The sequence below is a fragment of the Antennarius striatus genome, chromosome 10, assembly GCF_040054535.1.
Source record: "Antennarius striatus isolate MH-2024 chromosome 10, ASM4005453v1, whole genome shotgun sequence".
Lineage (NCBI taxonomy): Eukaryota > Metazoa > Chordata > Actinopteri > Lophiiformes > Antennariidae > Antennarius > Antennarius striatus.
The window spans coordinates 16,978,220-17,004,205 of NC_090785.1; the positions used below are offsets into that span (position 1 = coordinate 16,978,220).

At 40.0% G+C, this 25,986-nt stretch overlaps 1 protein-coding gene across 1 annotated transcript; it reads left to right on the top strand.

Moving 5' to 3' along the window:
• Window positions 1-25,986, top strand: LOC137602403 (teneurin-2-like). The gene is made up of 7 exons (XM_068325097.1): window positions 1-226; window positions 14,932-14,976; window positions 15,598-15,603; window positions 16,309-16,599; window positions 22,792-22,842; window positions 25,546-25,679; window positions 25,840-25,986. Exons 1-7 carry the CDS (start codon window positions 1-3, stop codon window positions 25,984-25,986), a joined length of 900 nt encoding a protein of 299 aa, XP_068181198.1.

The following is a 25,986-nucleotide window of genomic DNA, read 5'->3' on the forward strand; positions in this document are numbered from 1 at the left end:
ATGGATCTGAAGGATCGTAGGCAGCGTACCCTGACTGGGGGGCGCTGCTCCAAAGACTCCCAGTACAACACGGCATCCCTGGATGTGGATGAGTGCCGTGTTCCCACCCAGAAGTCCTACAGCTCCAGTGAGACACTTAAGGCCTTCGACCATGAGCAGAGGCTGCACTATGGCGGTTGTGTGACTGACCTGGTTCACCATGAAGCTGATGAGTACTCCAGACAAGGTGGGTTTGTGGAAAAAAAGATACTCCTCCAGAAGTTTTATTACTCTGTTCGAGACTGGTGTATACAGAGCTGAATGGGAGATCTTCTTGGAAAAAACATGAGAATATTACAAGAGCGAAGGCCAAATCTATTTTGAAATAAACAAGAGTCAGTAGCTTTGTATTTATAATTTTATTTTACTTCTGACCTGACAGCAAATAATTATATTTCCCAAAGAGGTTAATTTGTATTGAACTTATTGTTATTGTCAACCATAGAAGACATACTTCTGTGTCCTTCATCAAAATAGTATATGAAACACACAAGAGCTGATATGGTTCCAGGGTTAAAACATGCTTTCCAGATACAACAGCTAATTCAAGGATGACAATTTCAGCATAAAAACACAGACAGAAGTCAGAAGCATGAAGGAATTCTCTTTCATTTGTTCACCAATCATTGGTGCTCTCAGTTCGACTCCATTTCTCTGCCAAGTATGTTTGGTTGAACCAAACATACCTGGAGATGTTTCAGAATCCTCTCAGTCCTGTTCTGTGGTTCTGTCATCAAACTTATGCCATTGCACATTCTGCAGTCACATTGTTGTACTTTCAGCCATTGCATGGTATCTGCCTGCAAGGCTTCTATGGCAAGCTGTTAAAGAAATCAGATGGTTTGATGGCTGCACTTTGCAGCAGAAGACTAAAGCAGACCTGTAGCACTGGCAAACCTGTCATAATGAACTTCTGTAACCCCCGGTGAGCAAGTTAGCCGATAGGCCGATAGGTCATTTCTAAAGGAGTGGGGCTATTCTCATAGGCATGTCTTTAAAGTGTGTTTGTGTGTGTGTGTGTGTGTGTGTGTGTGTGTGTGTGTGTGTGTGTGTGTGTGTGTGTGTGTGTGTGTGTGTGTGTGTGAGTGTGCGTGCGTGCGTGCGTGCGTGCGTGTGTGTTTGTGTTTGTGTGTGTGCGTGTGCGTGTGTGGATTGCAAAGGGACATGAAACAGGCAGTATTGATCCTAGGCTAGTGAAAGGACTCAGACTCAATGGGATTGATCTTTGCTAAGCTCTGTTTTCTCTACATGGACACAGGCTGGAGGGGAGGCGATGCCCAGACCAACATGAAACAATGTCATTTAAGACAGAAAACTGCCAGCAATTTAATCCTACAAATGACGAAACATGAAGTTTCATTGCTTGACAATTTTAAATGTTTGCAAGGATTGTGGTTAGGTCTAGTTGCAGGTAGAAATTCATCAGTCTGACAGTAGTACAAAGAAGAAAATACTTATTGGTACTTGCACAAGGAGTTTTGTTTTTTGAATGCAACAGATGAGTGTATTTCTTTCTTTGTCGGCAAAATGATGAAAATGAAAATGGTGGATTGATTGGCAGGATTGATGACAGACTGGAAGTCAGTGGTGTGTGCTGTTCAGACACACTCCACTGCTGCACAGAGCTGACCTCACACCAGGCAATGCCTGGTCGATACCGTAGTCCTCTCAGCCTATCAGCTCTCTTGAAAGCCCAGAGTCACAGATGCATCGTGGGAAGTGTGGCCACATGAGACCAACAGTGTTGCAGCACCATATGGACTGTGATACCATGGGACGTTGAAAAAGAGAGAAGGGAAAGGAGTGAGAAGCGCAAGAGAGGAGGAATATTCATAGTGTCTTCTTCATTTTCCAACAAAGCATTTGTGCGACTGGTACACAAGAGACCGAGGGATCTATCCTATTTCTGAAATCTGAGAGGTCCTGTGGTCATTTAGTAGATTCATATGGCTTCATCTTGAATAAATGTATTCTGAGGAACAAACTATAAAATAAATAAATTAGACAGGATGATACCATGTTGATACTGCTACTGTGTGTTGTTCTGAACAGCTTGGGGCTCAGTAGCAAGATGGTGACTGTAGACAGAAACTTAATTTTCCTCAGTAGCAGCTACAAAAAAATTAAGGAAGGCTGAATCAGATGTCCTTGTAGCTTTACTGAATGTCCCCACAAATCTGAACTGATGATATTAGTCATTCAGACTCTGATGAGGCCACACCAGGAAATTTGATTAACTTTGATTAAAATACGATGATGTTGTTGTTTTGGTTGGACGAGCCGATCATTCAGCTTTTGGTTGAGAAATTCATCTCAGGTTATCCAACCTTGATTTCCATGTTTTATTGTTGTTCACGCGTCATTCCTTGGAATGTGAAAACAGCCAGGATGTACCCCGCCCCTCATCCAGTGGGATAAGTAATTGGAGAAAATAGTTGAACTGGTGTTTTAGTTTAAAGAAACCAATGCATTTGCTCACTATATTTCCAGCTCTGGTTCACATTTGCAGTTTTATGCCAGAAGATATCACAGCCCTCTAAAATAACTTACTAACAGTGTATCATTATGCATGAAAAGCTTTACCGGAGGTTCAGTGGTTTCCGAAGCATGAATTCATCTTTAAAAAGGAACATCACCTCCCTTTGGAAACATATTCGGTGTGTGTTTAAAGGCGTTTTTTTGCTCTGGTGTATTTAGTGTTTTGTGACTTAACCCGTTACAAATGTATTTGCTGCTTTGCAAAGAGAGTAAAGAAGTTGATGTCACTGACCTTTATTTCAGTTATATGTTGGTGTATTCACTCTGCATCAACATATTTATCCTGCTCCTGAAGTTTTTAATTTGTTTGCCAGAAAAATAGAATTTCATCGTTCTATGTCTTTTGTGTTCAATCAACTTTATTAAGGATTAAATGTACAGTATTTTGTGACAGTATAAAGTGACTTTTGTTTTTCCAACAGATCCCCTAAATTTCTTGGATCTCAGCTTTACTGTTTTCCCATTACACATTTACTACACTCTCTATCTCCACATCCAAATAACACATTCTTTTCCCTACCATAACATGCAACAGACTGGAAAGCTCATTACAAGTGTTCCCCATTCAACACTACAAAACAACATATTTAAATACATCACACCATCCCAAAGAGGTAAGAGGAAATAAAGAGAATACAAATAAACAGGAACCAAAGAAAGGTTTGTGCCCATGTTTATTTTAGTTAACACATGCAATTTTAACCACCTAAGCTCCCTGTCATGTCTTTTCAGTGGGGTAATCTGGGCTGAATATGCATGGATAACTGATAAATAGATAACCGCGTGACACAAATAGATATGACAAGTGTGTAAACTTTAATATGCCCTCGTAGCTGTGCAGCATATAGACTTCTGCTCTCCTGCTGCGATTTTCTTTGTTGTTTGCAGTCTTCCACCTTTCTGTCCCTTTCATACTGTATGCCTCCTTGCCTTTCCACCCTGTGCTCCTTTGCAGCTCAAATCCAGCATCTCCCATGAGTTTGTGCTCTCTCTAAGTCGACCTCTAGGCAGCCAGCATTATCACAGGTATTGCATTCACTAGAAACCCCATCCTCTCCATTCAGAACACTCTAAATGAGGCCCTCTACCTTGTCCTCTATGCCTTGCACCCAGGGGTGGAAACCTACCTGGCTGCCTTACTGCCTGAACGACACGCAACAAGCATCCACTGCCACCACCCGCTCTGCCTCTGTGTTTCTCTCAGCTTCCATATTTCCATAGCTCACTTGTTCCTGACTTTATGTGTTATTTGACTCTTCTCTCACACCCTTCTTGTCTGCTTTTCCATCATTTTTTCCACCTTTCTCTCACCCTTGCTGTTCCTGTATTGTTGCGTTGGTGATCATATCACACATTTGTCATGTTGGGGGCCTCTCAGTGGCTGTGAGTACCATGGGTTATGAACTCTGTCTGTCCCTGTGTTTGATTTCATAGAGGGTTTGAGCTCTCTTGGATTGACCTTTTATATAAAAAGACAACTGTATGCACCAGTGTTACCGGAATAAGCCATTCAGACCTGCAAAAACCAGCAGTATACAGTATCTACCAGTAGATATGTGTGTTAGCACTTACTGCACTCCTTTTTCTTCTTTGAATTTAATGTGGAAAATGATCACAGTAGCCAAGGATCACTGTGCCTAAAATCTTTGCAGGTCTACCATTATCATACTGGAATGGTTGTTTCCAATGCTAGTACACAAGCCTGAACAGAATGGGAAAAATGCTTGAGTGGGTGGTTTAGGGTTTTAGCAAGAAAGAATCACCCGGCACCTCCTCTGTCCTCTTCATTCTTTGGGTGGTGAATGCATCCACGCTTCTGGATGCATTCACCACCAGCAGGAGCAGCTTCTTGTGATCGGCTTTCTTCAGTGAGACTCAGGGAGTAATCCTGACTCCATTGTAAGAGCAGCATTCAATGTGAATCTGAATGACAGAAATAAATACCATTGGCTTGTTCAATTTCATAACCATGCTTACGGTTTTCAAATAATCTTTATAAATGTACTTTTATCAAGCCAAATGTATCTTAGTTCACCGATAGTACAGGAGAAATATTCCCTTCCACCATTACAGAGACCCTGCGTTTGATTTCTGGCATCGGTGCCTCCAGTGAACACAATGAGCTGTGTTCACCAGCAGGAAGACACCGAGGGCTTTTGTCCTCATTGCTTAACTCATGGCTCCTGCTTTGTCAGGGCTCCTGACAGCGGTAGGTGCATATACCTAGCATATGTTACTTCCTGCAACCGCTGTGTCACAAAGGTATCACTTATCTGTCTGCAGCCCTGCACAAGCAGTAACAAGAATTGCACTGCATACAGATTTGGATTTTCACTACTGGGAGTAAACAAGTACAAAAATCCACAAAAATAGAATAGAGAATTTGTGTTTCTATGCCGCCTCTTTCAATGCATGCATAAATACACGCGTGTGCCCTCGTCTTCTATTGAATGATTCTCAACCTGGACTGCCAATGATCAGAGACAGAACAAAGCAGCTGCATGCTATTTAAACTAAATGGTGAAATTAAAGACAATCCCTCCCGTTATCCCCCAATCCCTCTTTATCTTTGTCTTTTTCCTGGCATTCGATGCCTCTGCCAGCTGCTGACACTCAAAGGCGTCCCGTAGCTCCGGCAAAAAAAGCAAATGAGTTGCTGAAGAGAATCCTGGAACTTGATCCACACTCCACCAATCCTGAACACACTCCAACTAAACTCATCTCCATGTTTGCTCTCTTATAAACTGGAAAATGCTAATGTTGGTTTGTATTCAAAGTCCCAGTACACAAACTAGTCCTATCTGTTCAAGTATTTGACATTTATACATACGCACCAACCAAGTCACTAACCTAGAAGTCAAAAGGGTGCAGTTTATATATTCTAGCTTTAAATTTTCCCTGTTTTCCTGCATCATGGATTTTTGTTATTAATAATAGTAATAATATAGAATAAAATATTTGGGCTGGGTGCCACCACTGCAGCCACTTTGTGCAAGTCTATGAGAATCCAACGTTTCTCCCTGTAATATTGTCCACATTTCAGGTTTTCTTTGCTACTGAGCACTGGTTGCAGCATTCAGCTTACACATTAGGTCTTATTTTGCACACCCACAACGGACACACAGACAAACATTGGGTACAAACAAGACAATTAATTGACAGAGTGGGGAAATGTATGCTGACATCTGCAATTTTCTTACACTACATCTCATTTGTTAAACAATGTTGTGTGGATTTTGTGAGAGTTGAGTTAATCTATGTTTACTACGTAATGACCCTCTTTGACTCTGCTTTGGCAGCTTTTGATAAATGAGGCAGATTGTAAATGTCAGTGTTATCAAATATGTGTGTGTGTTTTTTAACATCCTCTGCCGAGTCACTCGCTTGCAGAGATTGTAATTAAACGTGGTCTCCTGCCACAGAATTTAGATGTGTGCATGTGTCTTTGTGAGTGTATGTATCTGTTATATATGGGTTCATTTTGATGCTGGGCCTGTCCATGTCTGCTAATGATTTGGTTTGTAACTGATGTTGCTGCATGTGTAGGACATAGATGAGGATGCTTTGAGTGTGGAGGCAGACGCACAGAACGCCTCAGCGAGCAGTGGCTTTTCCTCAAATAATGAATCCTGTATCAAGAGAACCTGATGCACAATGTGTTATTCTTACCTCTGGACAGAAACAAATATCAAAGAAAGAATCAAATATACATTACTCTGTGTGTATGTCACTGTTGCCTGTCAGGAGCTGGTGCCATAGCCAACAGATTTTTTATGCCATCAAAAAAATCTTTTAAAGTTTGAAGTTTGAAATTAATTTAATTAAGACTAAGTCATTCCAGTGAAATAGTTAATGTAAAACACAAAGTAAATGCAACTATACAGTATATATATTTCAATACTAGACTGCACACAATGTAAAAAGAGACTTGAGGTCACAAAAGTGGTGAGATTACACCACACAGTTCCAGCAAAAGGTGTGATTAGTGTTGATATATTGTTTGGACACCCAGATCTTCTAAATCCACTTTCACATCGAAAGTAAATTAGAATGGTGTTGCCTTGGTTACCTTCAGTTTGCTGTGATTTGCAGAGTGACTTAGATTTCAGGTTAAACTGTTGACCAAAGACATACACACACACACATGCACACAAATGCACACACAATCAGTGCAATTACCAAATAAGGAAAGAACTAGTTATACCACTGAAAGTTTCTGCAGTCAAAGTGCTGATTTATAGACCAAGGCCGTTCACTGTTCATGTGTGCACAGCTGCATTGCCTTTTTTACTGTCTTTTTGATAAAACCGCCGACCATTAGATTTAAAGTGATCTCTGATGTAGGAAATTTTTTCATCCTTAACGTAGGTTTTTAATGATTTAAAAAATTAACAAGGGAGGGAAGAGAGAGACATGGAAGAGAGCACATACAATATAAAAGATTTAGAAAGAAAGATAAATTGTGTGTACATGCCAAGACCATTTTCATAACCTGATCTGACATACCCTGACGGTATGAATTCTATCTCGTGGTATTAAATAACTTGGAAGGATAGAATTTTTTTGAATTTTAAGCATCCAAATATTACCAACAAAAATTAAATATTTATATATAGTGCAGTATTTTCCACACTATAAGGCGCACTGGACTATAAGGCGCACCCTTCAATAATTTGTCTGTTTTATATTTATTTCATATATAAGGATTATAAGGCACACACAATAAAAAATAAAATTTATTTGATAAACTGCAGCGGCTGTAGTTGCACAATCCGTCCAGTAGATAGAGCCGCGCTGCTCAGACAGTCATGACTGCATTCATGACTTCCTGACTACCTTTGAATGGCCCCTATTGTTATGTCAATAAGCCATTCTGAGCCTCATCAAGGAAACCTGATCACTTGATCACTTTGCCATCTTAGAAAGAAGTCAACACGCATATTAAAAAACCTGACATTTAAAACTGGTTAAATTCATTACGAGTGCAGTCAGTGCAAACAGAGCGGATTATTTCCTGATCTGAAGTTCGAAGCACATATTTAAGCTCCAACGTTCGTCTTCGTTTATTTATTAAATATTGTTTCGATCGATCGGTAGTCGGAGGTGAGGTGCAGCTATTTGCTGCTGTGTGTCCTAAACAATTTTTTAACTAGTTTTTAATGTCAGGCTGCCAATTTACTGTCAAATATGACGCTGTTTTACTCCTAGAACTGACTTTAACGCCGGTGTCTCACCGCCGTGAATCTCACAGCACGTCGCTGCAGACAGAATACACAAACCTGAATGCGCCCCTCCGCCGCCCGCCCAGAGCTATCAACTACATTTGTAGATCAATGCAGCACACCCGTTGGCACCTTTGTCTAGCAGTGACTGCTCTTGAAATTTCAGAAAAGGCTGGAAGTTCAGCTTTGAGGGTCTTTCATCCACCTTTATGCCAGTTTCTCCGTGTGTTTCCACAGACTAATAGAACGGACCGTCACTAGATTCCAGATGACAGCACAACGGCATTTTTTAGACCAATTAAGTTTAAAGTGGGTTATTTCCGACGCCAAATAGTTAGGAAATACTGAGATCAGTGAGTCAAACTTTATTAATAGAATTGTTGAAAGTTCCTTATGTTTTGCTACATAATCAGCAGTGATCCTACAGTCTGCTCTACCGTCTGAGAGCAGCTCAGTAAGAGCCGGGACTTCGGTGACGCCCCTTGACTACTGTTGTTTGGGGGCGTGGGCCCGAGTGCCTTGTGAGGGGGCTCCTCTGATGGCTGAGTGCGGCATGACTGCCAGCTTTTTTTCAGTGATCATGTTTTTAACCAATATTAATATGAATATTAATCCATATATAAGACGCACCGGATTATAAGGTTCACTACGGGTTTATGAGAAAATTTTAGGCTTTTAGGTGCGCCGTATAGTGCGGAAAATACAGTAATTTATATACAGTATATATAATAAATAAATCTGACAAACAGCTGCGTATGGCTAAGCCTTTGGCCATGCCAGACAATTGGCAATAGTACACTGTTATTTATTCATGACTTGGCTTCTTAACTCTCAGCTGTGTATCTTGGGCTTTCATTCATCAAATTGCCAAAAAGCTTTTAATTTTGACATTGTTCCCTTAGTAGATGTACACAGAGTGTTGTGGGATTACGAGCAACAGTGAGTGACTAGTCATGGAGGAGAGGGGTTTCACTGCTTCCCACGACACCTCTTTGTGACAAGACCTCCTCCAGTGTGCTTGGGGTTGTGTCATGTCCTGTCCAACCTAGACTGCTGTTCTCTAGGCAGGGATAGAACTAGCCCAGGGATGGATGACATTTGTCACACCTATTTTGGTCCCATCATTAGGAAATGCCAGCACCCATCTAAATCAGGAAAGAGCCCAAGTGGCAAATATCATCTGGGTGCAGGAAGTGTTTGACCATGACATTCCTATCTGGGCATATATGTTAGGTCTGCGGTGCTAATGGTGGTGTTAATTGCATGCCACATGCAATGAAATATGTATGAGTGTATGCACGTGTATGCGCGTGTGCATGCGTGTGTGTGTGAAATTTTGATAATCAACACTAAATCCTTTTAAGTTGACTGCCAGTGCACTCTGTCATCCTGTCACAACATGTCAGTCACACAGAGAAAGTAATGTTGTAACATATCTCTGCTGCTGCCACTCACCATGAGCAGCCGGTCATATGGTGGGAGACAACAAAAGTTTATAGGAGGTAGAAATTTGGCTATTAAATGCAAAAATAAGTACAGCAGCATCTGTGATCAAATCAAAAATAAAGTGTTTTAGTTAAATTATCTCTGAGGGCAACATGAAAATGAATTTCCTTTATTCAAAACAAATGTTACCTTGATAATCCCAACATGCCCATTAGGATAAATTGCCAGTATTTACAGTGAGAACATGTGCTAATGCCTAATTTACACCAGCAAAACTCACGTTTATTTTCCAGCAATCAAGGAGATATATTTTTATCCTGATGTGATCATCTAGTAAAAAAAAAAAGAAAGAAAGACCTTTATTTGAATTCTAATGAGAATCAAGGTATAATGTTCTTTTTGAGGGATGGATCATTTTATTTGATGGTCTTGAGAGCAATGAGATAAGATATTGGGCAAAACATTTAAAAAACAACATCTACAAGAAAACCCTATAACTCTTCATTTCTCCAAATGAGGGGCTAGATTGAGCAAAATGTATCAGAAATAAAAATAAATTACACTTCTTCATGTCATTAGTATGACTACGGTTGTTTTAATTGTGCTTGCTAGGCTAATACACCGATATTATCTGGCATGTCTTCATGATATAAAATTCTTATAATGATAATTAACAAACAGACTTATTGACAAATTTGAAAGTCCCTCTGCACAAATGTTATAGTTAAGAAAATATTACTCTCATAACTAAGTATAATTCTTTATGGATAAGCGTAGACTGTGAAGACTCTAAATCAGTTTTATTTTTTGTTTGCTTCTGGCCTTTTGGACTAGCTTGATAAGATATAAGAATATTGTTTCCATCAAGGATTTTTTTTGTTTGTTCTCTGTCTGCATTAAAATAGTTTATCCAGCAACAGGGGCATACAGTATGTCTAAATGCTGGCACTTTTTTTTTCTTTGCCATGCCTGCGAACATTTTCTGCATCTTGCTTGAATTATGGCAGCGCTACCCCGGTGAATTCTGATGGTACTGCTTTGGCTGTCTCCGTAAGCCATCAGCAAAGGTAAAAAAATAAGAACCATATGAATGCAAAGTGTGAATGAAAGGTTCTGTCGGTACCCATTTTTAACACTGAGCACAATTAGCCTTAATTTGTTGTGATTAATGTGTTGGCAGACGCAGCACAACATTGGCATTCATTAGGATTTATGTTTCTGCTAACCTTCAGCTTGTTCCAACTTAGTCTCTTTGCTGTTTGGTGCTAAGTGGGTAACCTACCCTGGGTGCTTTTGGGCTACTTCACAACACTTGCCTGCTGCGTCTGGAAACAAGCCTGATGAGGGGTCAGATGTTGACCAAAACACCAAGATTGTGGTTGTTAAACCAAAACAATGAGCAGAAATACAATCAAATGCTCCATTGAGCTAAGGTTTACTGCATAGTTGAGTCATAAATAAAAACAACATTAATTTCAGTCCTATGAAACATCACAAAATATATGAGTGCTATTTTCTCTAATAAACCAGAGAGATTACAGTTTGAGCTTCAGAACTGTCTGACAGGACCACAGGTATACAGTGGTGTACATACTGTAGATATAAAGTGTAGTTCACGTTGTTTCACTGTGACAGGATGAACATTTAGGCTGTTAAAGTAATTATTTACCAAACGTTGTGATCTCATTATGGTCACCCATAGAGGTTTTGTTCATTAGTTTCCTGATGACAAATAAAAGGATGTACTCGTTCAACACTCATTTTATAAAATGCTTGACATTATTACCATGAAAAACTTAATTTTTGTTATTATTTTCCAGAATAGTAATTATATGTCTTGTAATTATCAGTACAAAAAATCTTGCAAAATCCATTTCCACTTGAAGAAGACAGCAATGACCTGGAACCCTGCCTATTATATTCAGTCAAAATAATTCTAAGGATCCGCCTGTCGGTCTTTCTCCTCAAAGAAGCTGTTTTCCAGGTTTTCATCATATTTCTCAACCTCATTGTAAAACCAACTTTTTTCTCCCTGGCTGTTCTCCCTGTTCTTCATTGTACTCCCTTCTTCTAGTATCCTATCAATTTAAGAGGAAGTTAATTTTTCTCTTCCCAAAGCGTACATAAGCTATTGCCTGTGTGAGCAACACAGCAGATCATTTTTCATTCCTTTGACACAAAATTAATTCATTGATTACCTTTCAAAATTCATGAATTCATGAATTTTCTCACTCAAACTGCAGCAATTGACACTGGACCTGTATTACATATAGTATGTGTACAAACTAATTTGCTTTTTTTTTTTCATTACTGTTCACAAAAAAATGGAAATAATTCTGAAGAGGAGATTTACATAAACCTGGGCTTAGATACCAAGTGTCTGGATGGATAGCACAAGGAAGAGGAGACCATCTGTACAGAATTGTAATCTCTGATAAGCTTGGCACTGTATTTTATTTTTCTTTGTCTATAACGTCAATAGATATACATAGGGGAAACCAGTTTCATTGCATGTCTTTACTCAGTTTTTGTATTCTGGGTAAAATAAAACACGATTAGACTTTTTAGAAATACCGGTAGGTAAAAAAAAACAAAAAAACAAATGTCGTGAAATACATAATAATTCTAAAGAATTTAGATAAATGACAGTTCTAGTTTGATATTTTTACATTTTGAAGAGCAATGCTGAGTTGTACACAGAGACAATCATCCCTCGTATATTACCAAAGGTGTATATTTGACTATGTTGGTAGACTTGTAGCATTTTGGGTTTTGGGATTGCTGTGTGCCATTTTGCAAGTGTGAAGACAACTGTGTAGATATTTTTGATTAGAGAACTTGACAATGAGAACTGTCTGGCGCTAATTTTAAAAAAACTGTAATGTTCCCATCTTGACTTCAGTTTTGCAATGCCAATCTCCTTCACTCTGTTGTATTTTTTAATAGCTTGCTGAGCGGTAGTGATTTTTTTTAAAATGCTTTTTTGTGGAGCACTGAGAAACTAGACAGGAAGACACAGGAGAGCAACTCTTAAGATTTAATTCCAGGAGAGTGGAAATAAAGGAAGCCTGAAAGTTTTTTTTTAATCCACTATATTGTGTTCATTTTCCACTGTTTTCCACTACTTCATTTAGAATGAAAATCTATACACAGTGTTTTGACATACTTCCCAAAAGGAAACAAAGAACAATGAATAAAGTGCAGTGTGGATGAATAGCTGTAAATGAAAATGGAAAATATTAAGAACCGACACATTTTAGCTGCTATTAGCCTCCAATTCTTCCATTTCCTTCATGGTGACAAAGAAAATAAGGCTTTTACAGTTATCACTGGCAATTTTAGCTATTTCATGGGATTGCTGGAGAACCTACCATGCACAGTTGCATTTTCTTTCTGATTTTTATGCTTCTTCCTTCCAGGAGCAAATCAGTTCCCTATTTGAGCACTTCAGGACAAATCAGAACTTTTTCTGAATTGATGCACCCTCCAAAGCTGGAAATGAAATGTCCGAAGGTGGTCCAGGCCGTGTTCTAAGGAATCTGGAAAAAGGCACATAATTGCCAGCGGTGAAGTGCGCACATTCTTCCTGTTTTACGTCCTTTATAGAATTACACAGTGGGGTGAAAAGAGTAAACCAGCATAATGCAGAGTCCTGCTGCCTATACTTTGCCTGTCAAACTGCTAACAAGCACAAGTGATTGTAATGATGGACCTCTCTATCTTCAAAACTAACTACTTACAATCATGCTCACACAAACTAAAACGCAAGATATCTCAGTTCATTGCTCTCACACACATTCTCTTTTTCAGGCAAAATAAAAATGGTTAAACAGATCACTGCAAATACCATTCTCACTCACTATTGTTTTCAAGTTCCAGCACAGCCCCTGGCATCACCTATATTTTTCTCAGAAAGAACATGCGGTATGTGAGTATTACATTAAAAATTATGATGCATCAGATGTGCAGGAAAATAATTTGAAAGGTCTGATTTGAAGGGACACTAGGGAATCTTCAACTTAATTTCAAGCAATTAATTCATTTAATCAGTGACTTTATAAGCATCAGTGTGTCTTGTAGAAATACTTTGGTACAGTCGCTTTGTGTTGCTTTAAGGACCTGCAGGACAAGTCAATGTATGCAAGAGATTGACGATCATAGTAGGATCCTTGGCTGGTTTTAATGTTCTTATATTCATACTATTCCACATCCTGTTCTTCCAATTCATCTGACTTTCATTTATTCTGATTGAGTCCATCTTGTACTTTTACTTGACGAACACAAGTCTGCCCTCAAAGACAATGGTGTTGTGTTGTCCTGATGGGGTTGTCCAAACCTGAGGTGCATGCCTCTAATTATACATAACTGGTAAATTTCATCTTGACAGAATCTTGCCACTCATTTGAAAAAAAAAAAACAAAAAAAAAAAACACATGAAAATACACAATTGTTATTATTAATCAGTCCCACACATTCAGTACTTATTTTGGTCTTCCATCCTTTTGTTAGTCCTGCCCTGTTAGTCCTGTTAGTCAGCTCCATTATGAAAAATTTTCCAAAGAGCATCGTTCACGTCTTTTGGATTCTTAGTTCAACGAATGTAGCCCTATTTATATTTTAATTTTATACAACATATACTGATTTAGGTCTTTAGTTTTAATCTCATATTCTGTAATGCTTATCTTTCTCTTTTTATCTCCTGCTCTCCCAAATAATTGCATATCTTTTTTTTTATACAGTAAATGTTTGTTTTGTTTCACTCCCGTCTCCTCGATTCCTTCCTTCCTTCCGCACTGCACTTCACTCATTTCCCTTCTATTTGTGAAGAGCATTCAGAGAGCCATTCTAGATTGTGCTGCTTTCACCCTGGAACACATAGCAATTCAGATATACAACACATTCACAATGAATGCACAGATCAACTGACAGACAAACGTACGCATCAGTGTACACCACACACACACACACACACACACACACACACACACACACACACACACACACACACACACACACACAGACACACACACACACACACACACACACACACAGATGTGAGCACCCCCAGGCAGCTGCAGACGCAAGTCAAGGCTCAAAACACACATCAATGCATTATAAGTGCAACAATGACAGCGGCTGCGTCGTAACAAGACAAAGGCATTGATCTGATAAGAATGCAGCGACAAATTTACCCCCACATCTGTCATAATATCACGTAACAAATATGCGATTGGTTTTCTATTTATGGAATAACTGAGATAGATTTTCACGCCTGCTTCAGCTCGTAGCACCGATCCATCTTTCTTTGAGCGCATGTGGTTTGCTACAGCATTGGGCTGTATCTGCTGCTGTTGGTGATGGGGAGTGATTGGATTTTGCATGTGTAATCACTGGTTATGGGTTGTTAATTGTACGGAGCGCTGGCCTGTGGGATTACATTGGATATTTGCAGCAAACACACACATAAACACACGTACACGCATAAGCACTTGGTTGATGTGTTGCTTCATCCACGTAGCATTTGTTTGGACTGGGAGATGTGTTTGTGGCCCAATTATTGTTAGTGTATTTGGATGGGATGATTTGCATAAAGACTAATTCCCTCTGTGATTGCCGAGTAGACATAGTTCAGTTCAGGACAATTTGCTGAGTGATGTTTAAGAACCTGTGTGTTCCTCTCTCTCAGGCTTCCTGGAGTTCTCTCCTGTCCTCCTACGATACTTCATATCAGGTATGAGTTCAACAAGTACAGAGAGAGAGACCCTGTGATTAAACTGTAGTGCTGTAGTGCAAATAGATAGATTATAAAAGCCCCTACGTTCATGTATTATAAAGGAGTCTCCTTTCATCCTTCTTCACGCCAAGTGAGAGGACGAGACAAAGAAACAAAGAAAACAAGAATTGGTAATATACCCTGAAGTTTTCATTTGCTGACTTGATGTTGCTCAGCTGTTGCCTTGAAGCTGAACCCACCTGTGGAGCTATTCTATGTCCTCTGATGTCTGGTCCAGTAGAAGCATAGAGCCTTACACCACTCCTCTAGTTCTCTTTCAGACCCTCCATCTTTTTCACTTCCAGCGCTACTCTCATGTTTCGGTGACACTGTGAAGAGGAGCCTTGAAGATCCAGCAGATGATTTTGATCTGCTTAATTCCCTCTCTGATTGCGTCCGTACGCTTGATGAGTCACAGTTAACCCAGTCACACAGCTGCAGTTCCCAGCACATCAATTCATGCAGCGTGTCACCACAATGTTATACGCTCTTCCCTTGCCTCTTCCTTTCCCCTCCCCTCACAAACCGCTAATGAAGTGAATCACAACTGTTTTTTCCCTGATCCTTTTGCCCCAACAGCTGATGGTGAGCAATTGCATCCACAATACTCTTTTAATTAGTATAGAGAATAAATTGGTTGAGCATGCCTTTTTTCTTAATTGCTTTTTCCTCAGCTTGGATTTAATTGGGCTGCAGCACTGTTTATTGATCTCCTTTGATGTGCTTTAATTTGGATAATTTTATATATTTATTTTGGGCGTGACAAAATGGTTTGTCTTGAGGGAGAGACCGTTAGGCAGCGAGGCCGGTGCTGCAAGAAGACTGCAGTATGTTCAGTAAGCCCGGGACCCAGCAAGTAATGGCAGCTAGGTAGTGAGATGATCAAACCAGCAGCTCCAGTGCAGCGAGCGAGGTCTCAAGCAAGTTCTTTGATTGCCTGCAAAGATTTCACGAAATCCAAAATTGTATAATCCAGCAAAGGAGCCAGGTTTGAACCGGGCTAGAACATGTTCCCTCCAGCAACTAGTTTGCAGCCTGTGCCTGATTCATGCTGTGTCATCTCTCCCCCTTCTGCTTCCAGTAACAAAGACCAATTTCCATCCTCCGCCTCCGTAGTTTCATAATTAGTGTGCTTCACTGTATGTGATTGTAGGTTTGTTTGCTAAATACGTGTGCGCGTGTGTGTTCCATTGTGATAGCAATTGTTTGTGTGTCTTCATTCACTTTATTCAAAATTTAGGTCTCTCCTCTCTCCACCTTATGCGTAACTCTACTCGCTCTCCTCCACAGGGGGTAACTTCACCCTGGCCGAGCTGGGAGTATGCGAGCCAACTCCGCCTCCTCACCCAGCCGCTGTTCCGTACTGTCCAGACCTGGCCCTTCTCCAGAGAGGCTACTCCCTGAGTGCCGGCTCCGATGCAGACTCGGATCCCGAGGGTCCGTTGTCTCCAGAGAGAGCCATTCAGCTGTGGGCCGGACGAGGAAGGGTAAAATCCCGCCGCAGCTCGGGGGTTTCAAGTCACGAGAACTCGGCCCTCACGCTCACCGACTCAGAAAATGACAAGTCCGACGATGAGTCAGGTAGGATGAAGGGCTCTTAAAAACTGTGCCAACAGGGTGTGTGTATATTAAAATACAATAACATTGATTCAAGAAAAAATTTAGTTAATCAGGCTTGATTAGGGAGTGAGAACAAAAGGAGGACTAATGTAGCATTACATTCGATCTTTAACGGCATCATAAATGAGAATGCATATCTCACAAAGATTTGTCGATATTGTTTAAATCTTAAACCACTTCTCAAACTGACAGCCACTATATTAATTGCAACTGAGGTTGGATTTATGGATTGAGTCTGTTTCTGATCTAAGGAACTGTGGTTGAAACCCCCCAGAGAGCCATCCTTATTTTCATCAATAGCACTTAGCCAGAGCCCTCTAACTCCACAATCTTACACCACTTGTCTGCTGAGTTCTCACCACTGGCCAGACTAACAAAAATATTTGGGATTTTTTTTGGGGTGACAACAGCACTTGAACATTTTAATGATTGTAATCCAACACATATGCAATCAGAGAAGGAAGTTTTTCTTTGCCTTTCATCTGGATCCACTGAGTCTCCATGAAAGTGTGAGAGTGTGATGTTTTTGGGGGGGCAACTCTATCTTCTAACTTTGTTTATTGCCAACTTCCCATTTCCTTGTTAAATCCTGACGCAGTCGTAAATGGCGCACAAGCTTCTCCGAAGGTGTCAATGGAGGTTAATGAAAAGTAGATGGAAGGAAAAGCAACAGTCTAATTAATTGAATTCTCAGCAGCCGCACTTATCAGCTGTGGATCAACCTCTGTTGGACTGCGGGGCCTCGGAATTAGTGACAACTTCTGTCGACTGTTCAAGCTACTCAACACCTATTAAACACGTCAAGAAACACCTTCCCTGAGACACGCCTCTCATCCCATCACCCGATAATTGCTTTGTGGTTAATTACCAAGCTAATCTCGCAGCCACAGATATCAACCACACACGCCGCTCTTGCTCTGACTGTCTTAGGGCCACGAGAACGCCATTGAGCTCTCTGTTGCTAGCGTTTCCAGACTTAGTTAAAAAAAAAACATTTTTAATCCAGCACTATATTGTGATAATCACTCGCCTGAAGTAGATGTCAATGAGGGTTGATTGTTGAGAAGATCAAAAGTTGTGCTATTTATGGATATTTTTCTTCTCGTAGAGAAACATTCATTCGCCTGTTGGAGAAATTCATCTTGATGATTATCCAGAACACGTGTCACATTAATGTCAGTTAAATTCCACGGAACATCAATGGTTCACCATTTATAAAAGCATTAAAGGGTTATGAATCGCTGGTTCAGACATTCAGACCTGTCTCATGGTTTCACAGACCGGAGATTTAGATCTTCATTGTCGTCTCTGCCAGCATACCAGATCAGAGACACTAGTCTGATAAAAGGACCAGGTGCATGTCTGTGTCTGATTAAGTCAATTTGTTAGTTACTTGGTTGCTCTGAATTAGAAAATATCACCGTTCCAAAGAGAACATCTGATACTGGAGGCACATCGCACTTTAAAGCACCCAGAGGAAGGATTTACCTCCCACCAGACCTAACCAGCGTGTGCGCCCCGAGCAATGTGGGTGCTTAATTTGAAAGTGTGTTCATGTGTATGATACTGTCGTTCTCTGTCTTCATGATATTTTGTCTGTTTACTAGTATGAAAGTGTATACAGCCCAAACCCTCTGCCTGTGTGTCGGAAGTGTGAAACAGGAGCAACGGGAGTGTCAAAACAGCAGGAGGAGGATCTGAGGGTCTAATAATAGAGATTGACAGAAACAGATAGAGAAACAACATCATAAACACATGCTAACAAATGAAAAAGATGGTGACGTGCTAAAACACCAAGCAGCACGCTGCACCACTTTTATCTCACAGCATCTCTAACAAGCTTCAGAAGTCTCACCTCCCTTGATTTTATTCCTCCTCTTCATCTCCCTCCTCTCCCACCTTTCTTCTTCAACTTTCAAGCATCTTCGTCTGTCTTCTCAGCTCATGCTGCACCTCTACGATCCCTCATTATGCTCCTGTCAGTACAGCTTGCCGGCGTGACTGACAGGTGTCAGTGTAAGGCTTTAGGTTGGCCCTTTAGGGCAGGAATGTGCATGTGGTTGAATGCTCATGCATGGCCTGTTCCAGATTTTACTACCGAAATAGAAAGCACAGAGAAAAGGTGACATATGTCACAAAGGAGAAGTGTTACGTGGGTCTGTGTGTTTGTTTGCGTGTGTGTGTGCTATGCATCTGAGAGAGAGAGATTTAAACATCAACAGAACAGCTGCAGAGCAATTCTTTCGGAGTTTCTTCTTTTCTTCATCATTTTCTCTTTTTTATAATTGATAACAACAAATGACGTCAAGCGGCGGCATGGTGGTGGAGTGGGTAGCGCTTCAGGTTATTTGGCTGGTCCCAAATTGACCGTAGGTATGAGTGTGTGCTTGCATTTTGTCTGTTTATGTGTGAACTGGCGTTGCGCCGGAGTTTCCCCCACCTCACGCCCTAAGCCAGCTGAGATAGGCTCAGCTCCCCGCGACAGTGGAAAAAAACAGTTAAGAAAATGAATGGATAGTATTTTGTATAATGAATATTGTTACATCCCGCTTCATAGCAGTGACGTATTGTAATTGTCAGTGTTCGTGTGTTTGTCCGTCCGTTCGTTGTTTGTCCACCAAATATCTTCGCAAGCGTTGCAGATAGAAAGATGAGACAAAAAGCACATTACTCGGGCAGCAAAGGGGATGAAAATGAGATGATGATCTTGACCTTGAGAAGACTAGGTCAAGGTCAAATTTCAATTTTTGTGCACTCAGGAACTGGATAAGATAGAAAGACGGGGGAGAACGCCAGTGTGATCTATGAAAGTAGGTCAGGGTAAAATTTTTGAATTCAGGGATGTCGCGGGATGTTGCAGTCTCTGACTACCTTGCTTCTAGTTTTGTATTTTGAATTGTGTATTGCACATATCATATTGAAAAAAAAAACACAACACAGGGGAATTAATAGGAACATAACATCAGAACATATGTTGGTAATTTCAATAGTAAAAAAAATATTTGTACAATAAACATATTGGAAACATTTTGCTATATAATGACAGCTCCATGTCAAAATATACTGTTTAATGTGTTCCATCTGTACAGTAGTTTTCTCTGCAGACCTCTGGCATCCATTAAGTTATTTTCTAAACTGAACCTCTGTGAAATCATATTTTCATTTACTTTGTCATTTACAACTGAATCCCCATTACCAAAAAAGTATGTAAGCCTTTTAAATAAGTTTCCTAAATGCAACTCAGGGATTTTAAAGTTTCCCTACATCTAGTTTTATTGTCGAATATTGAACAAAGACACTTTGCTTTTATTGCCCCTTCCAGACACTATTAAAATAAGGACCAGAACGTTGACTTGGCAGAGCCAAGGCAGATTTCATTTGCACAAGTAACACTGTGAGACAAACAAATATGGGAATAGAGAGCAGCATTGGGAGATTTCATTTTGACAAAATGGAGGAAGAGATTTATTGTCACAATGCGTAGTGCCTCATAAAACTTCCGTCTGGAAACACAGGCAGGAGAATAGAAACACTTGTAAATTCCCCCACCAGTGCCTGATGGCCACATCTACCTACATTGATTAGCAGAAAGACTGATTAAAACATGCATTAGATGAAATAAGATCAGGCTGTGACATTGATTTAGACCTGAAGCCCAGGGCCAACTTTACAGCCACGATCTATTCCCCAGTGCTTTATATATGCTTCTATGTGGGTCCACATGCTTCTCCGTTAACAGCAGCCTGTTAAGGAAACAGACAGAGCTCAAGTCAACTTCAATGTTGTTTTGCATTAATAAATCTCAGCTTTACTATTGCAGCCAACTTTATAAACACAGATGTGCCGTGGCTGAACACAATCAAGACATGGTACAATCACATGTGAATACTAATTAGCTGGGTTCAGGCAATCTCTCTGTCTGTCTCTCTTTTTACACCTTACCTTACCTCAAATCTCTCCATCTGTTCGACTGGATAATAAATCATTGGGTAGTATAGTAACATATGTGACAAGATGTATTAATCTCTTAATTAGAGAATGAAAAGGAGGTGCTAAATTTAGTCTGCCCAACCCTGTCTCATGCTCGTGTCTGCTCCATTGCCTAACACCTTCATTTTCCCCTTACGGAAAGTGGTCTGTAATCTTTTTATGTTGATTAAACTTTATTTGAGTTCCTTTTATTTGACTCATTGGAAAACTTTGAAAATTCCGTTAAAACATCTGCTGTCTTTTATTTTTTTATATTTTTGCTTTTTGGTAGCCTGAGCTGCAATTATGCTTTATAAAAGCACCACAGGGCAAAGTGATTCCTGATTAACTAATCAAATATACAGGCACAGGTGGCAGAGCGTTTGCACCACAAATCTAACCAAATCAGCCATGTCCGTTGATGTGCTGTTATTCCATGGAATCTTTAGGACTGATTTATCGGAGGGATTGTCTTGTAATCAAGTTAAATTGATATAATGCTTAATTATGGTTATTTTGATTTTGCATAAAAAGTGCTGAGGACTTCAGTGTATGATTATAAGGCACTTTTTCCCACAACAGTCACACTCAACACCAGAAACCTGGTCCACGTAAGTCCTGTCCGTCAAACTCAAGCAACACTTAAAGAGTCAGACTAGTGAGGTCCCCCAAGACCTCTGCTCTCCCCCTGGGGTCTCTGTGAGTTTGTGTGTGAGCATGAAGCCAATAGTGAGAACCATTTTTGTGTGAGTGCGTGTGTGTGTGAGTGTGAGTGTGTTTGTGCGCACGTTAGAAGGGTAGGAGCATTAGCCTCTGATTGAGTTTTCAGAGAGCAACGTGGGGTGCAAAAGGCTCGACAATGGTCTAACAGAATTAGTAGCCTGTGATGAATGGTGTGTGAGAGCAGCACTGACAGCTCGCTTTCACAAATGCAAGCTAGTATGAGAAGGTGAGTGTGTGTGTGTGCGTGTGTGTGTGTGTGTGTGTGTGTGTGTGTGTGTGTGTGTGTGTGTGTGTGTGTGTGTGTGTGTGTGTGTGTGTGTTAGGTGTCCATACTTCACCGTTGGTTCAAGGACTTTCCATCCAAGCAGCGAGAGCAGTGCATGCAAAAATGAACAAAGCAGAGATGGATGCTGATGTCTTTGGGTTCAGGCCATAGCTTGAAAAATGTCCTACAGTCAGGATCAATAAAGATTGGTCTGTTGAAAATACTTAACATTGCATTTATGTGTGGACAAAAACACACACAAACAATAGATGAACTTTAAAAACAGGAAAAAATGTATAACCTTTATTTTGCTTGAAATTTGGATGAGAGATATGAAATTACAACCTGGTAATACACAACGAGCGCAAACAGACTCAAACAGGAAGACATTTGCACACACAGATATATGGATGCGTAGAACCAGTGTTTAATATAAGCCTTGGGATATTGATCACAGTAGATGGGTGCTAACTCATGTTAGAGGGAGGGAGCCTGAAGTGATAAAAAGAGAGGAGGAATAAGAGGAAAACATAATCGAAAGGGAGAGATGAGATAAGGATTTTCACAAAAAGCTGACAATGAACACTTTAAAAAATGTCTTACTGCAGTGAGGGCCCACTCACAGCAACAGTGTTATCATCAGGTAAGCGAGAGTCGAAGAGCCAGTGGCGTCATTGGTGTCAGACTGGAAACTCACTGATGACTATGCTGCTGCCCTAATAGGGAATTTAGTTAGCCATAATGTCCTCTCGTGCCATCTTCAGACCTGTCAGAGGAATAGAGAGGAAAGAGAGGCACGGAGACAGAGCCCTGAGTGAAAATTGAGAATTCTCCAGCCAATTATGAGTGATCATATTATTTTCCCCTGCATGGTGCTGAAACTACTTTTGTAGTTTAATGCTCAGCACTTTGCTTCCTAATGAAGGCTGATTAAGAGCAGGAATGAGTAAAAGAAGTAACGGGTGAGGAGAGGCTGGAAGATCACATCCCCTTTGTTTTTGTTTGTTCATTTGATTTTAACCATAGATGCATCCACCTCATGAGACTTTTGCTTTTGTCTTACAATTTCAGTTATTTATTTATTTTTGCTTGTAACTCTCAATCTCAGTCAATCTCTCTTTGTTCGTTTGTGATGATCTTATTTTTGTTTCTTTTCTTCTGCTCCATCTTCGTTTTCTAAACTCCTCCTTCTCCAGTTTACCTGGATGATGAGGAGGATGAGGATGCATTTGGAGACTATGTAATCAGTAAGTCACATCTGTCTGTGTGCTCCTGTAAATTACATAGCGCTATCATAAAACCGTCTGCTTGTATGTGATTGTGTTAGATGTGTGTAGATATTTTTTGTTGTACTTGTCTGTGTGTCATTTGTTGTTTTGCTCATGAGTTGCACCAGAGATAACAGCTTCAAGCTGGGTGTCGTTGAGGACAATGTTAAAGGGGCTTCTCAAAAGCCTGATCTTTCTGAGAATTTGATTATACGTACATATTTCTGTAATTGTTCTAACATTCACATATCTCAAGATTGTGATATTTCTTCTCTGTTTATAAAAAAATGGCAGAATATTGGGGTTAGGTGCAGAGAAGGATGGTAAAATAATTGGTTTCTGTATGATACTCTTGTGTTTCATCTGATACAAGACAAAGCCATTGTTCGTTTTCACATGCCTCATCTACATTTACGAGCTCCTTTCTTTATTATCTTCTGTTCATTAGCACATGTCCAACTGGTTAATCTCTTTACACCTGATCGGCGAAAATTTCCCAAAGGATGTTTTTCTTTCTCCTCCTCCTCGATCATAAAGTGAGCCGTATTTACCTTTGTCCCTGACTTTGTCTCTGTGCATGCAAATGAGTGCTAATGTTTGTGTTATGGAGACGTGGAGTTTTCATTAGCTGAGGGTCAAAGTGGTGGGTGTGAACAAGAAAAGAAGGAAAAGAAGTCTAGAGTTGGTATAACCTTGAAGTGACGAGAAGAGCAATGAGACATCAAAGAGCAGAAGAAACCGTTGAATATAAGGTGGGTTCTCCACTTGGGATCATTTAATCACATCTTTGGTGAGAGAACGAATTGAACTCACATATTACATCTCACTGCCACAGGGTTGCACATTTACAGAGGAGCCGCACATAAATATGTACAGCACCTTCATCCTTAATCACTGTATCTTCTGCAGAGGGCTGGAGCAATCCCTAGTCAGTATGTCATCACAGGGCAGACAGACATCCATTCACATTCACACTCAGACCTTCAGGGACTTCATAGACACTTTTGTGGTCTAATTGCACACATCATCATGGGGTTCTGTATGTATACATGCTTGCAGAGATACATACAGTAAATAATAAAGTATTAATGTAAATATGCAACTAAAATGCTGCTTCATTTTATTCCATGAATAGCAGAACATTCAGTAACACTGGTTATTCTAAACCAAAATTGCTGTTAATAAAAATCAAGACTTTTACACCTCTAGTTAAATTAAGAAACTAAGCAAAGTTATTATAGCTTGTATTTACCGATGGAATAAATTCCCCTCTATTTCTTATTTCATTATAGTCTTTCTGTGGAAACAAGTCAATATACACAATGTCCTTGGTTTCATGGTGAGCAAATATTCACGTCTTCTTCAGGAAATTAAAATCTTGAAATATATATTTTTACCATGAAGACATCATTCAACTCAGAGAAAAGCAGGTTGAAGTTGACATGGCTAATGAACTAAGTTTTTCTCATGCAAATAATTAAAATGCAGCACTCTGTGTTTAAAATTACTGAATTATTATCATTCAAACGTTAAAGATATTCAAAGATACTGGTCCATCTTTATTCAGTAGATAATTCAGAGATATTCTGACATGTACTGGCATATCCTGATAAAAAAAAGTTGTTTGGGGGGCGGGGTTTAAAAACATACTGCTTGCATTTTTGTAGCCATGCTGTCTATTACATCCAATATTCAAATTAACGCCAACGTTTTTCTGTGCTTTGCTCACATTGTCACTTTGTTTCACAGTTTTTTTTTCCTCTCTCTACTGCTCCAACCTGCTGACACGAGACAGAGATGTTGATGTGTTATATGCCACAATTCTTTCGTTTGCAGAGTTATGGTGTAAATTAGCTAAAGATATCGGTTGTGAGATTGTTGCACAATCCATGTGAAACGTGTACATCTCGTATGCTTATGAAAGGTATCACTTTTTAGTGTGTGTTCACGAGATCTCTCCTGGGAGTGGCTGCATCATCACAGGCAGCTCAACGTGAAACATGGGACTTGTAGTTTTTGAATAATTAGCAGAGATTAGCAGGTAGTAGTAATTTTCACACACAAACATTTACACACAACTGGGAGGATATAGAAAGCTTTGGATAACATCTTAACCCTCAGTTAATTCTGATATAATATATTCCATTTTTAGTTTTAAATACATCGTAATCAAATATTTAGTAGAAGAAATTGACACCCGCAATTATTGATGCAGTATTAGTGTAATTTAATTTGCATAAAATTTAGTATAGCCATATAAGAATAAAATTAATGGCAAATCAGTATCACTTCCCCTGTTTAAAATCATTCAAAATTATCAGCATACTTTTTTTTCCACATAATGTAGGTATCCAGATAGTCTGTTAATTTTCTCCAAATTACACCATTTATTGAATACAAAATTTCATACAGCAATTTCTGAGCATCCAAGTAGACATTTTTATTGATATCTGAGTCATGTGACACCTGTCCAAAAAAATATTTTTTTTACTGTAGAAAAAAATCAGGAAACACTGTCATCAGCCTGAGCTGACTAAACGACAATAACGTCCGTACTTAATATACATTAGTAATCATACTTGAAGAAAAGAACCCTCTGCAGTTCACCTACAAGGCAAACATTGAGGAGGATGCAGTTAACAGACCTCTGTTCTTTCATGTTGCATCACCTCAACTCTTGAGTACCACACGTAAAGATCCTGTTTGTGGACTTTGAATCTATGTTGAACACCATCATCTCCAAAACCCTCCGCCAGAAGCCCATCCAGCTCACAGAGCTGACCCCCAACAGTTTCCTGACCGGCAGGCAGCACCAGGTGAGGCTGGGATGCATCACATCCAGCATCCGGTGCTCCACGAGGGTGCATCCTCTCCCTGCTGCTCTTCTCCCTCTACACACATGACTGCACCTCAGGGGACCCTTCCCTAAAACTCCTGAAGTGTACGGACGATGCCACTGTCATTTGTCTGATCCAGGATGTTGATGAATCTGTTCACAGACAGGAGGTGGAACAGCTGGTTCACTGGTGTAGTCAGAACCACCTGCAGCTGAACCCACTCAAGATCATGGAGATAACTGTGAACTTTAGGAGAATCCCCACACACACCCACCTCTTTATCTAA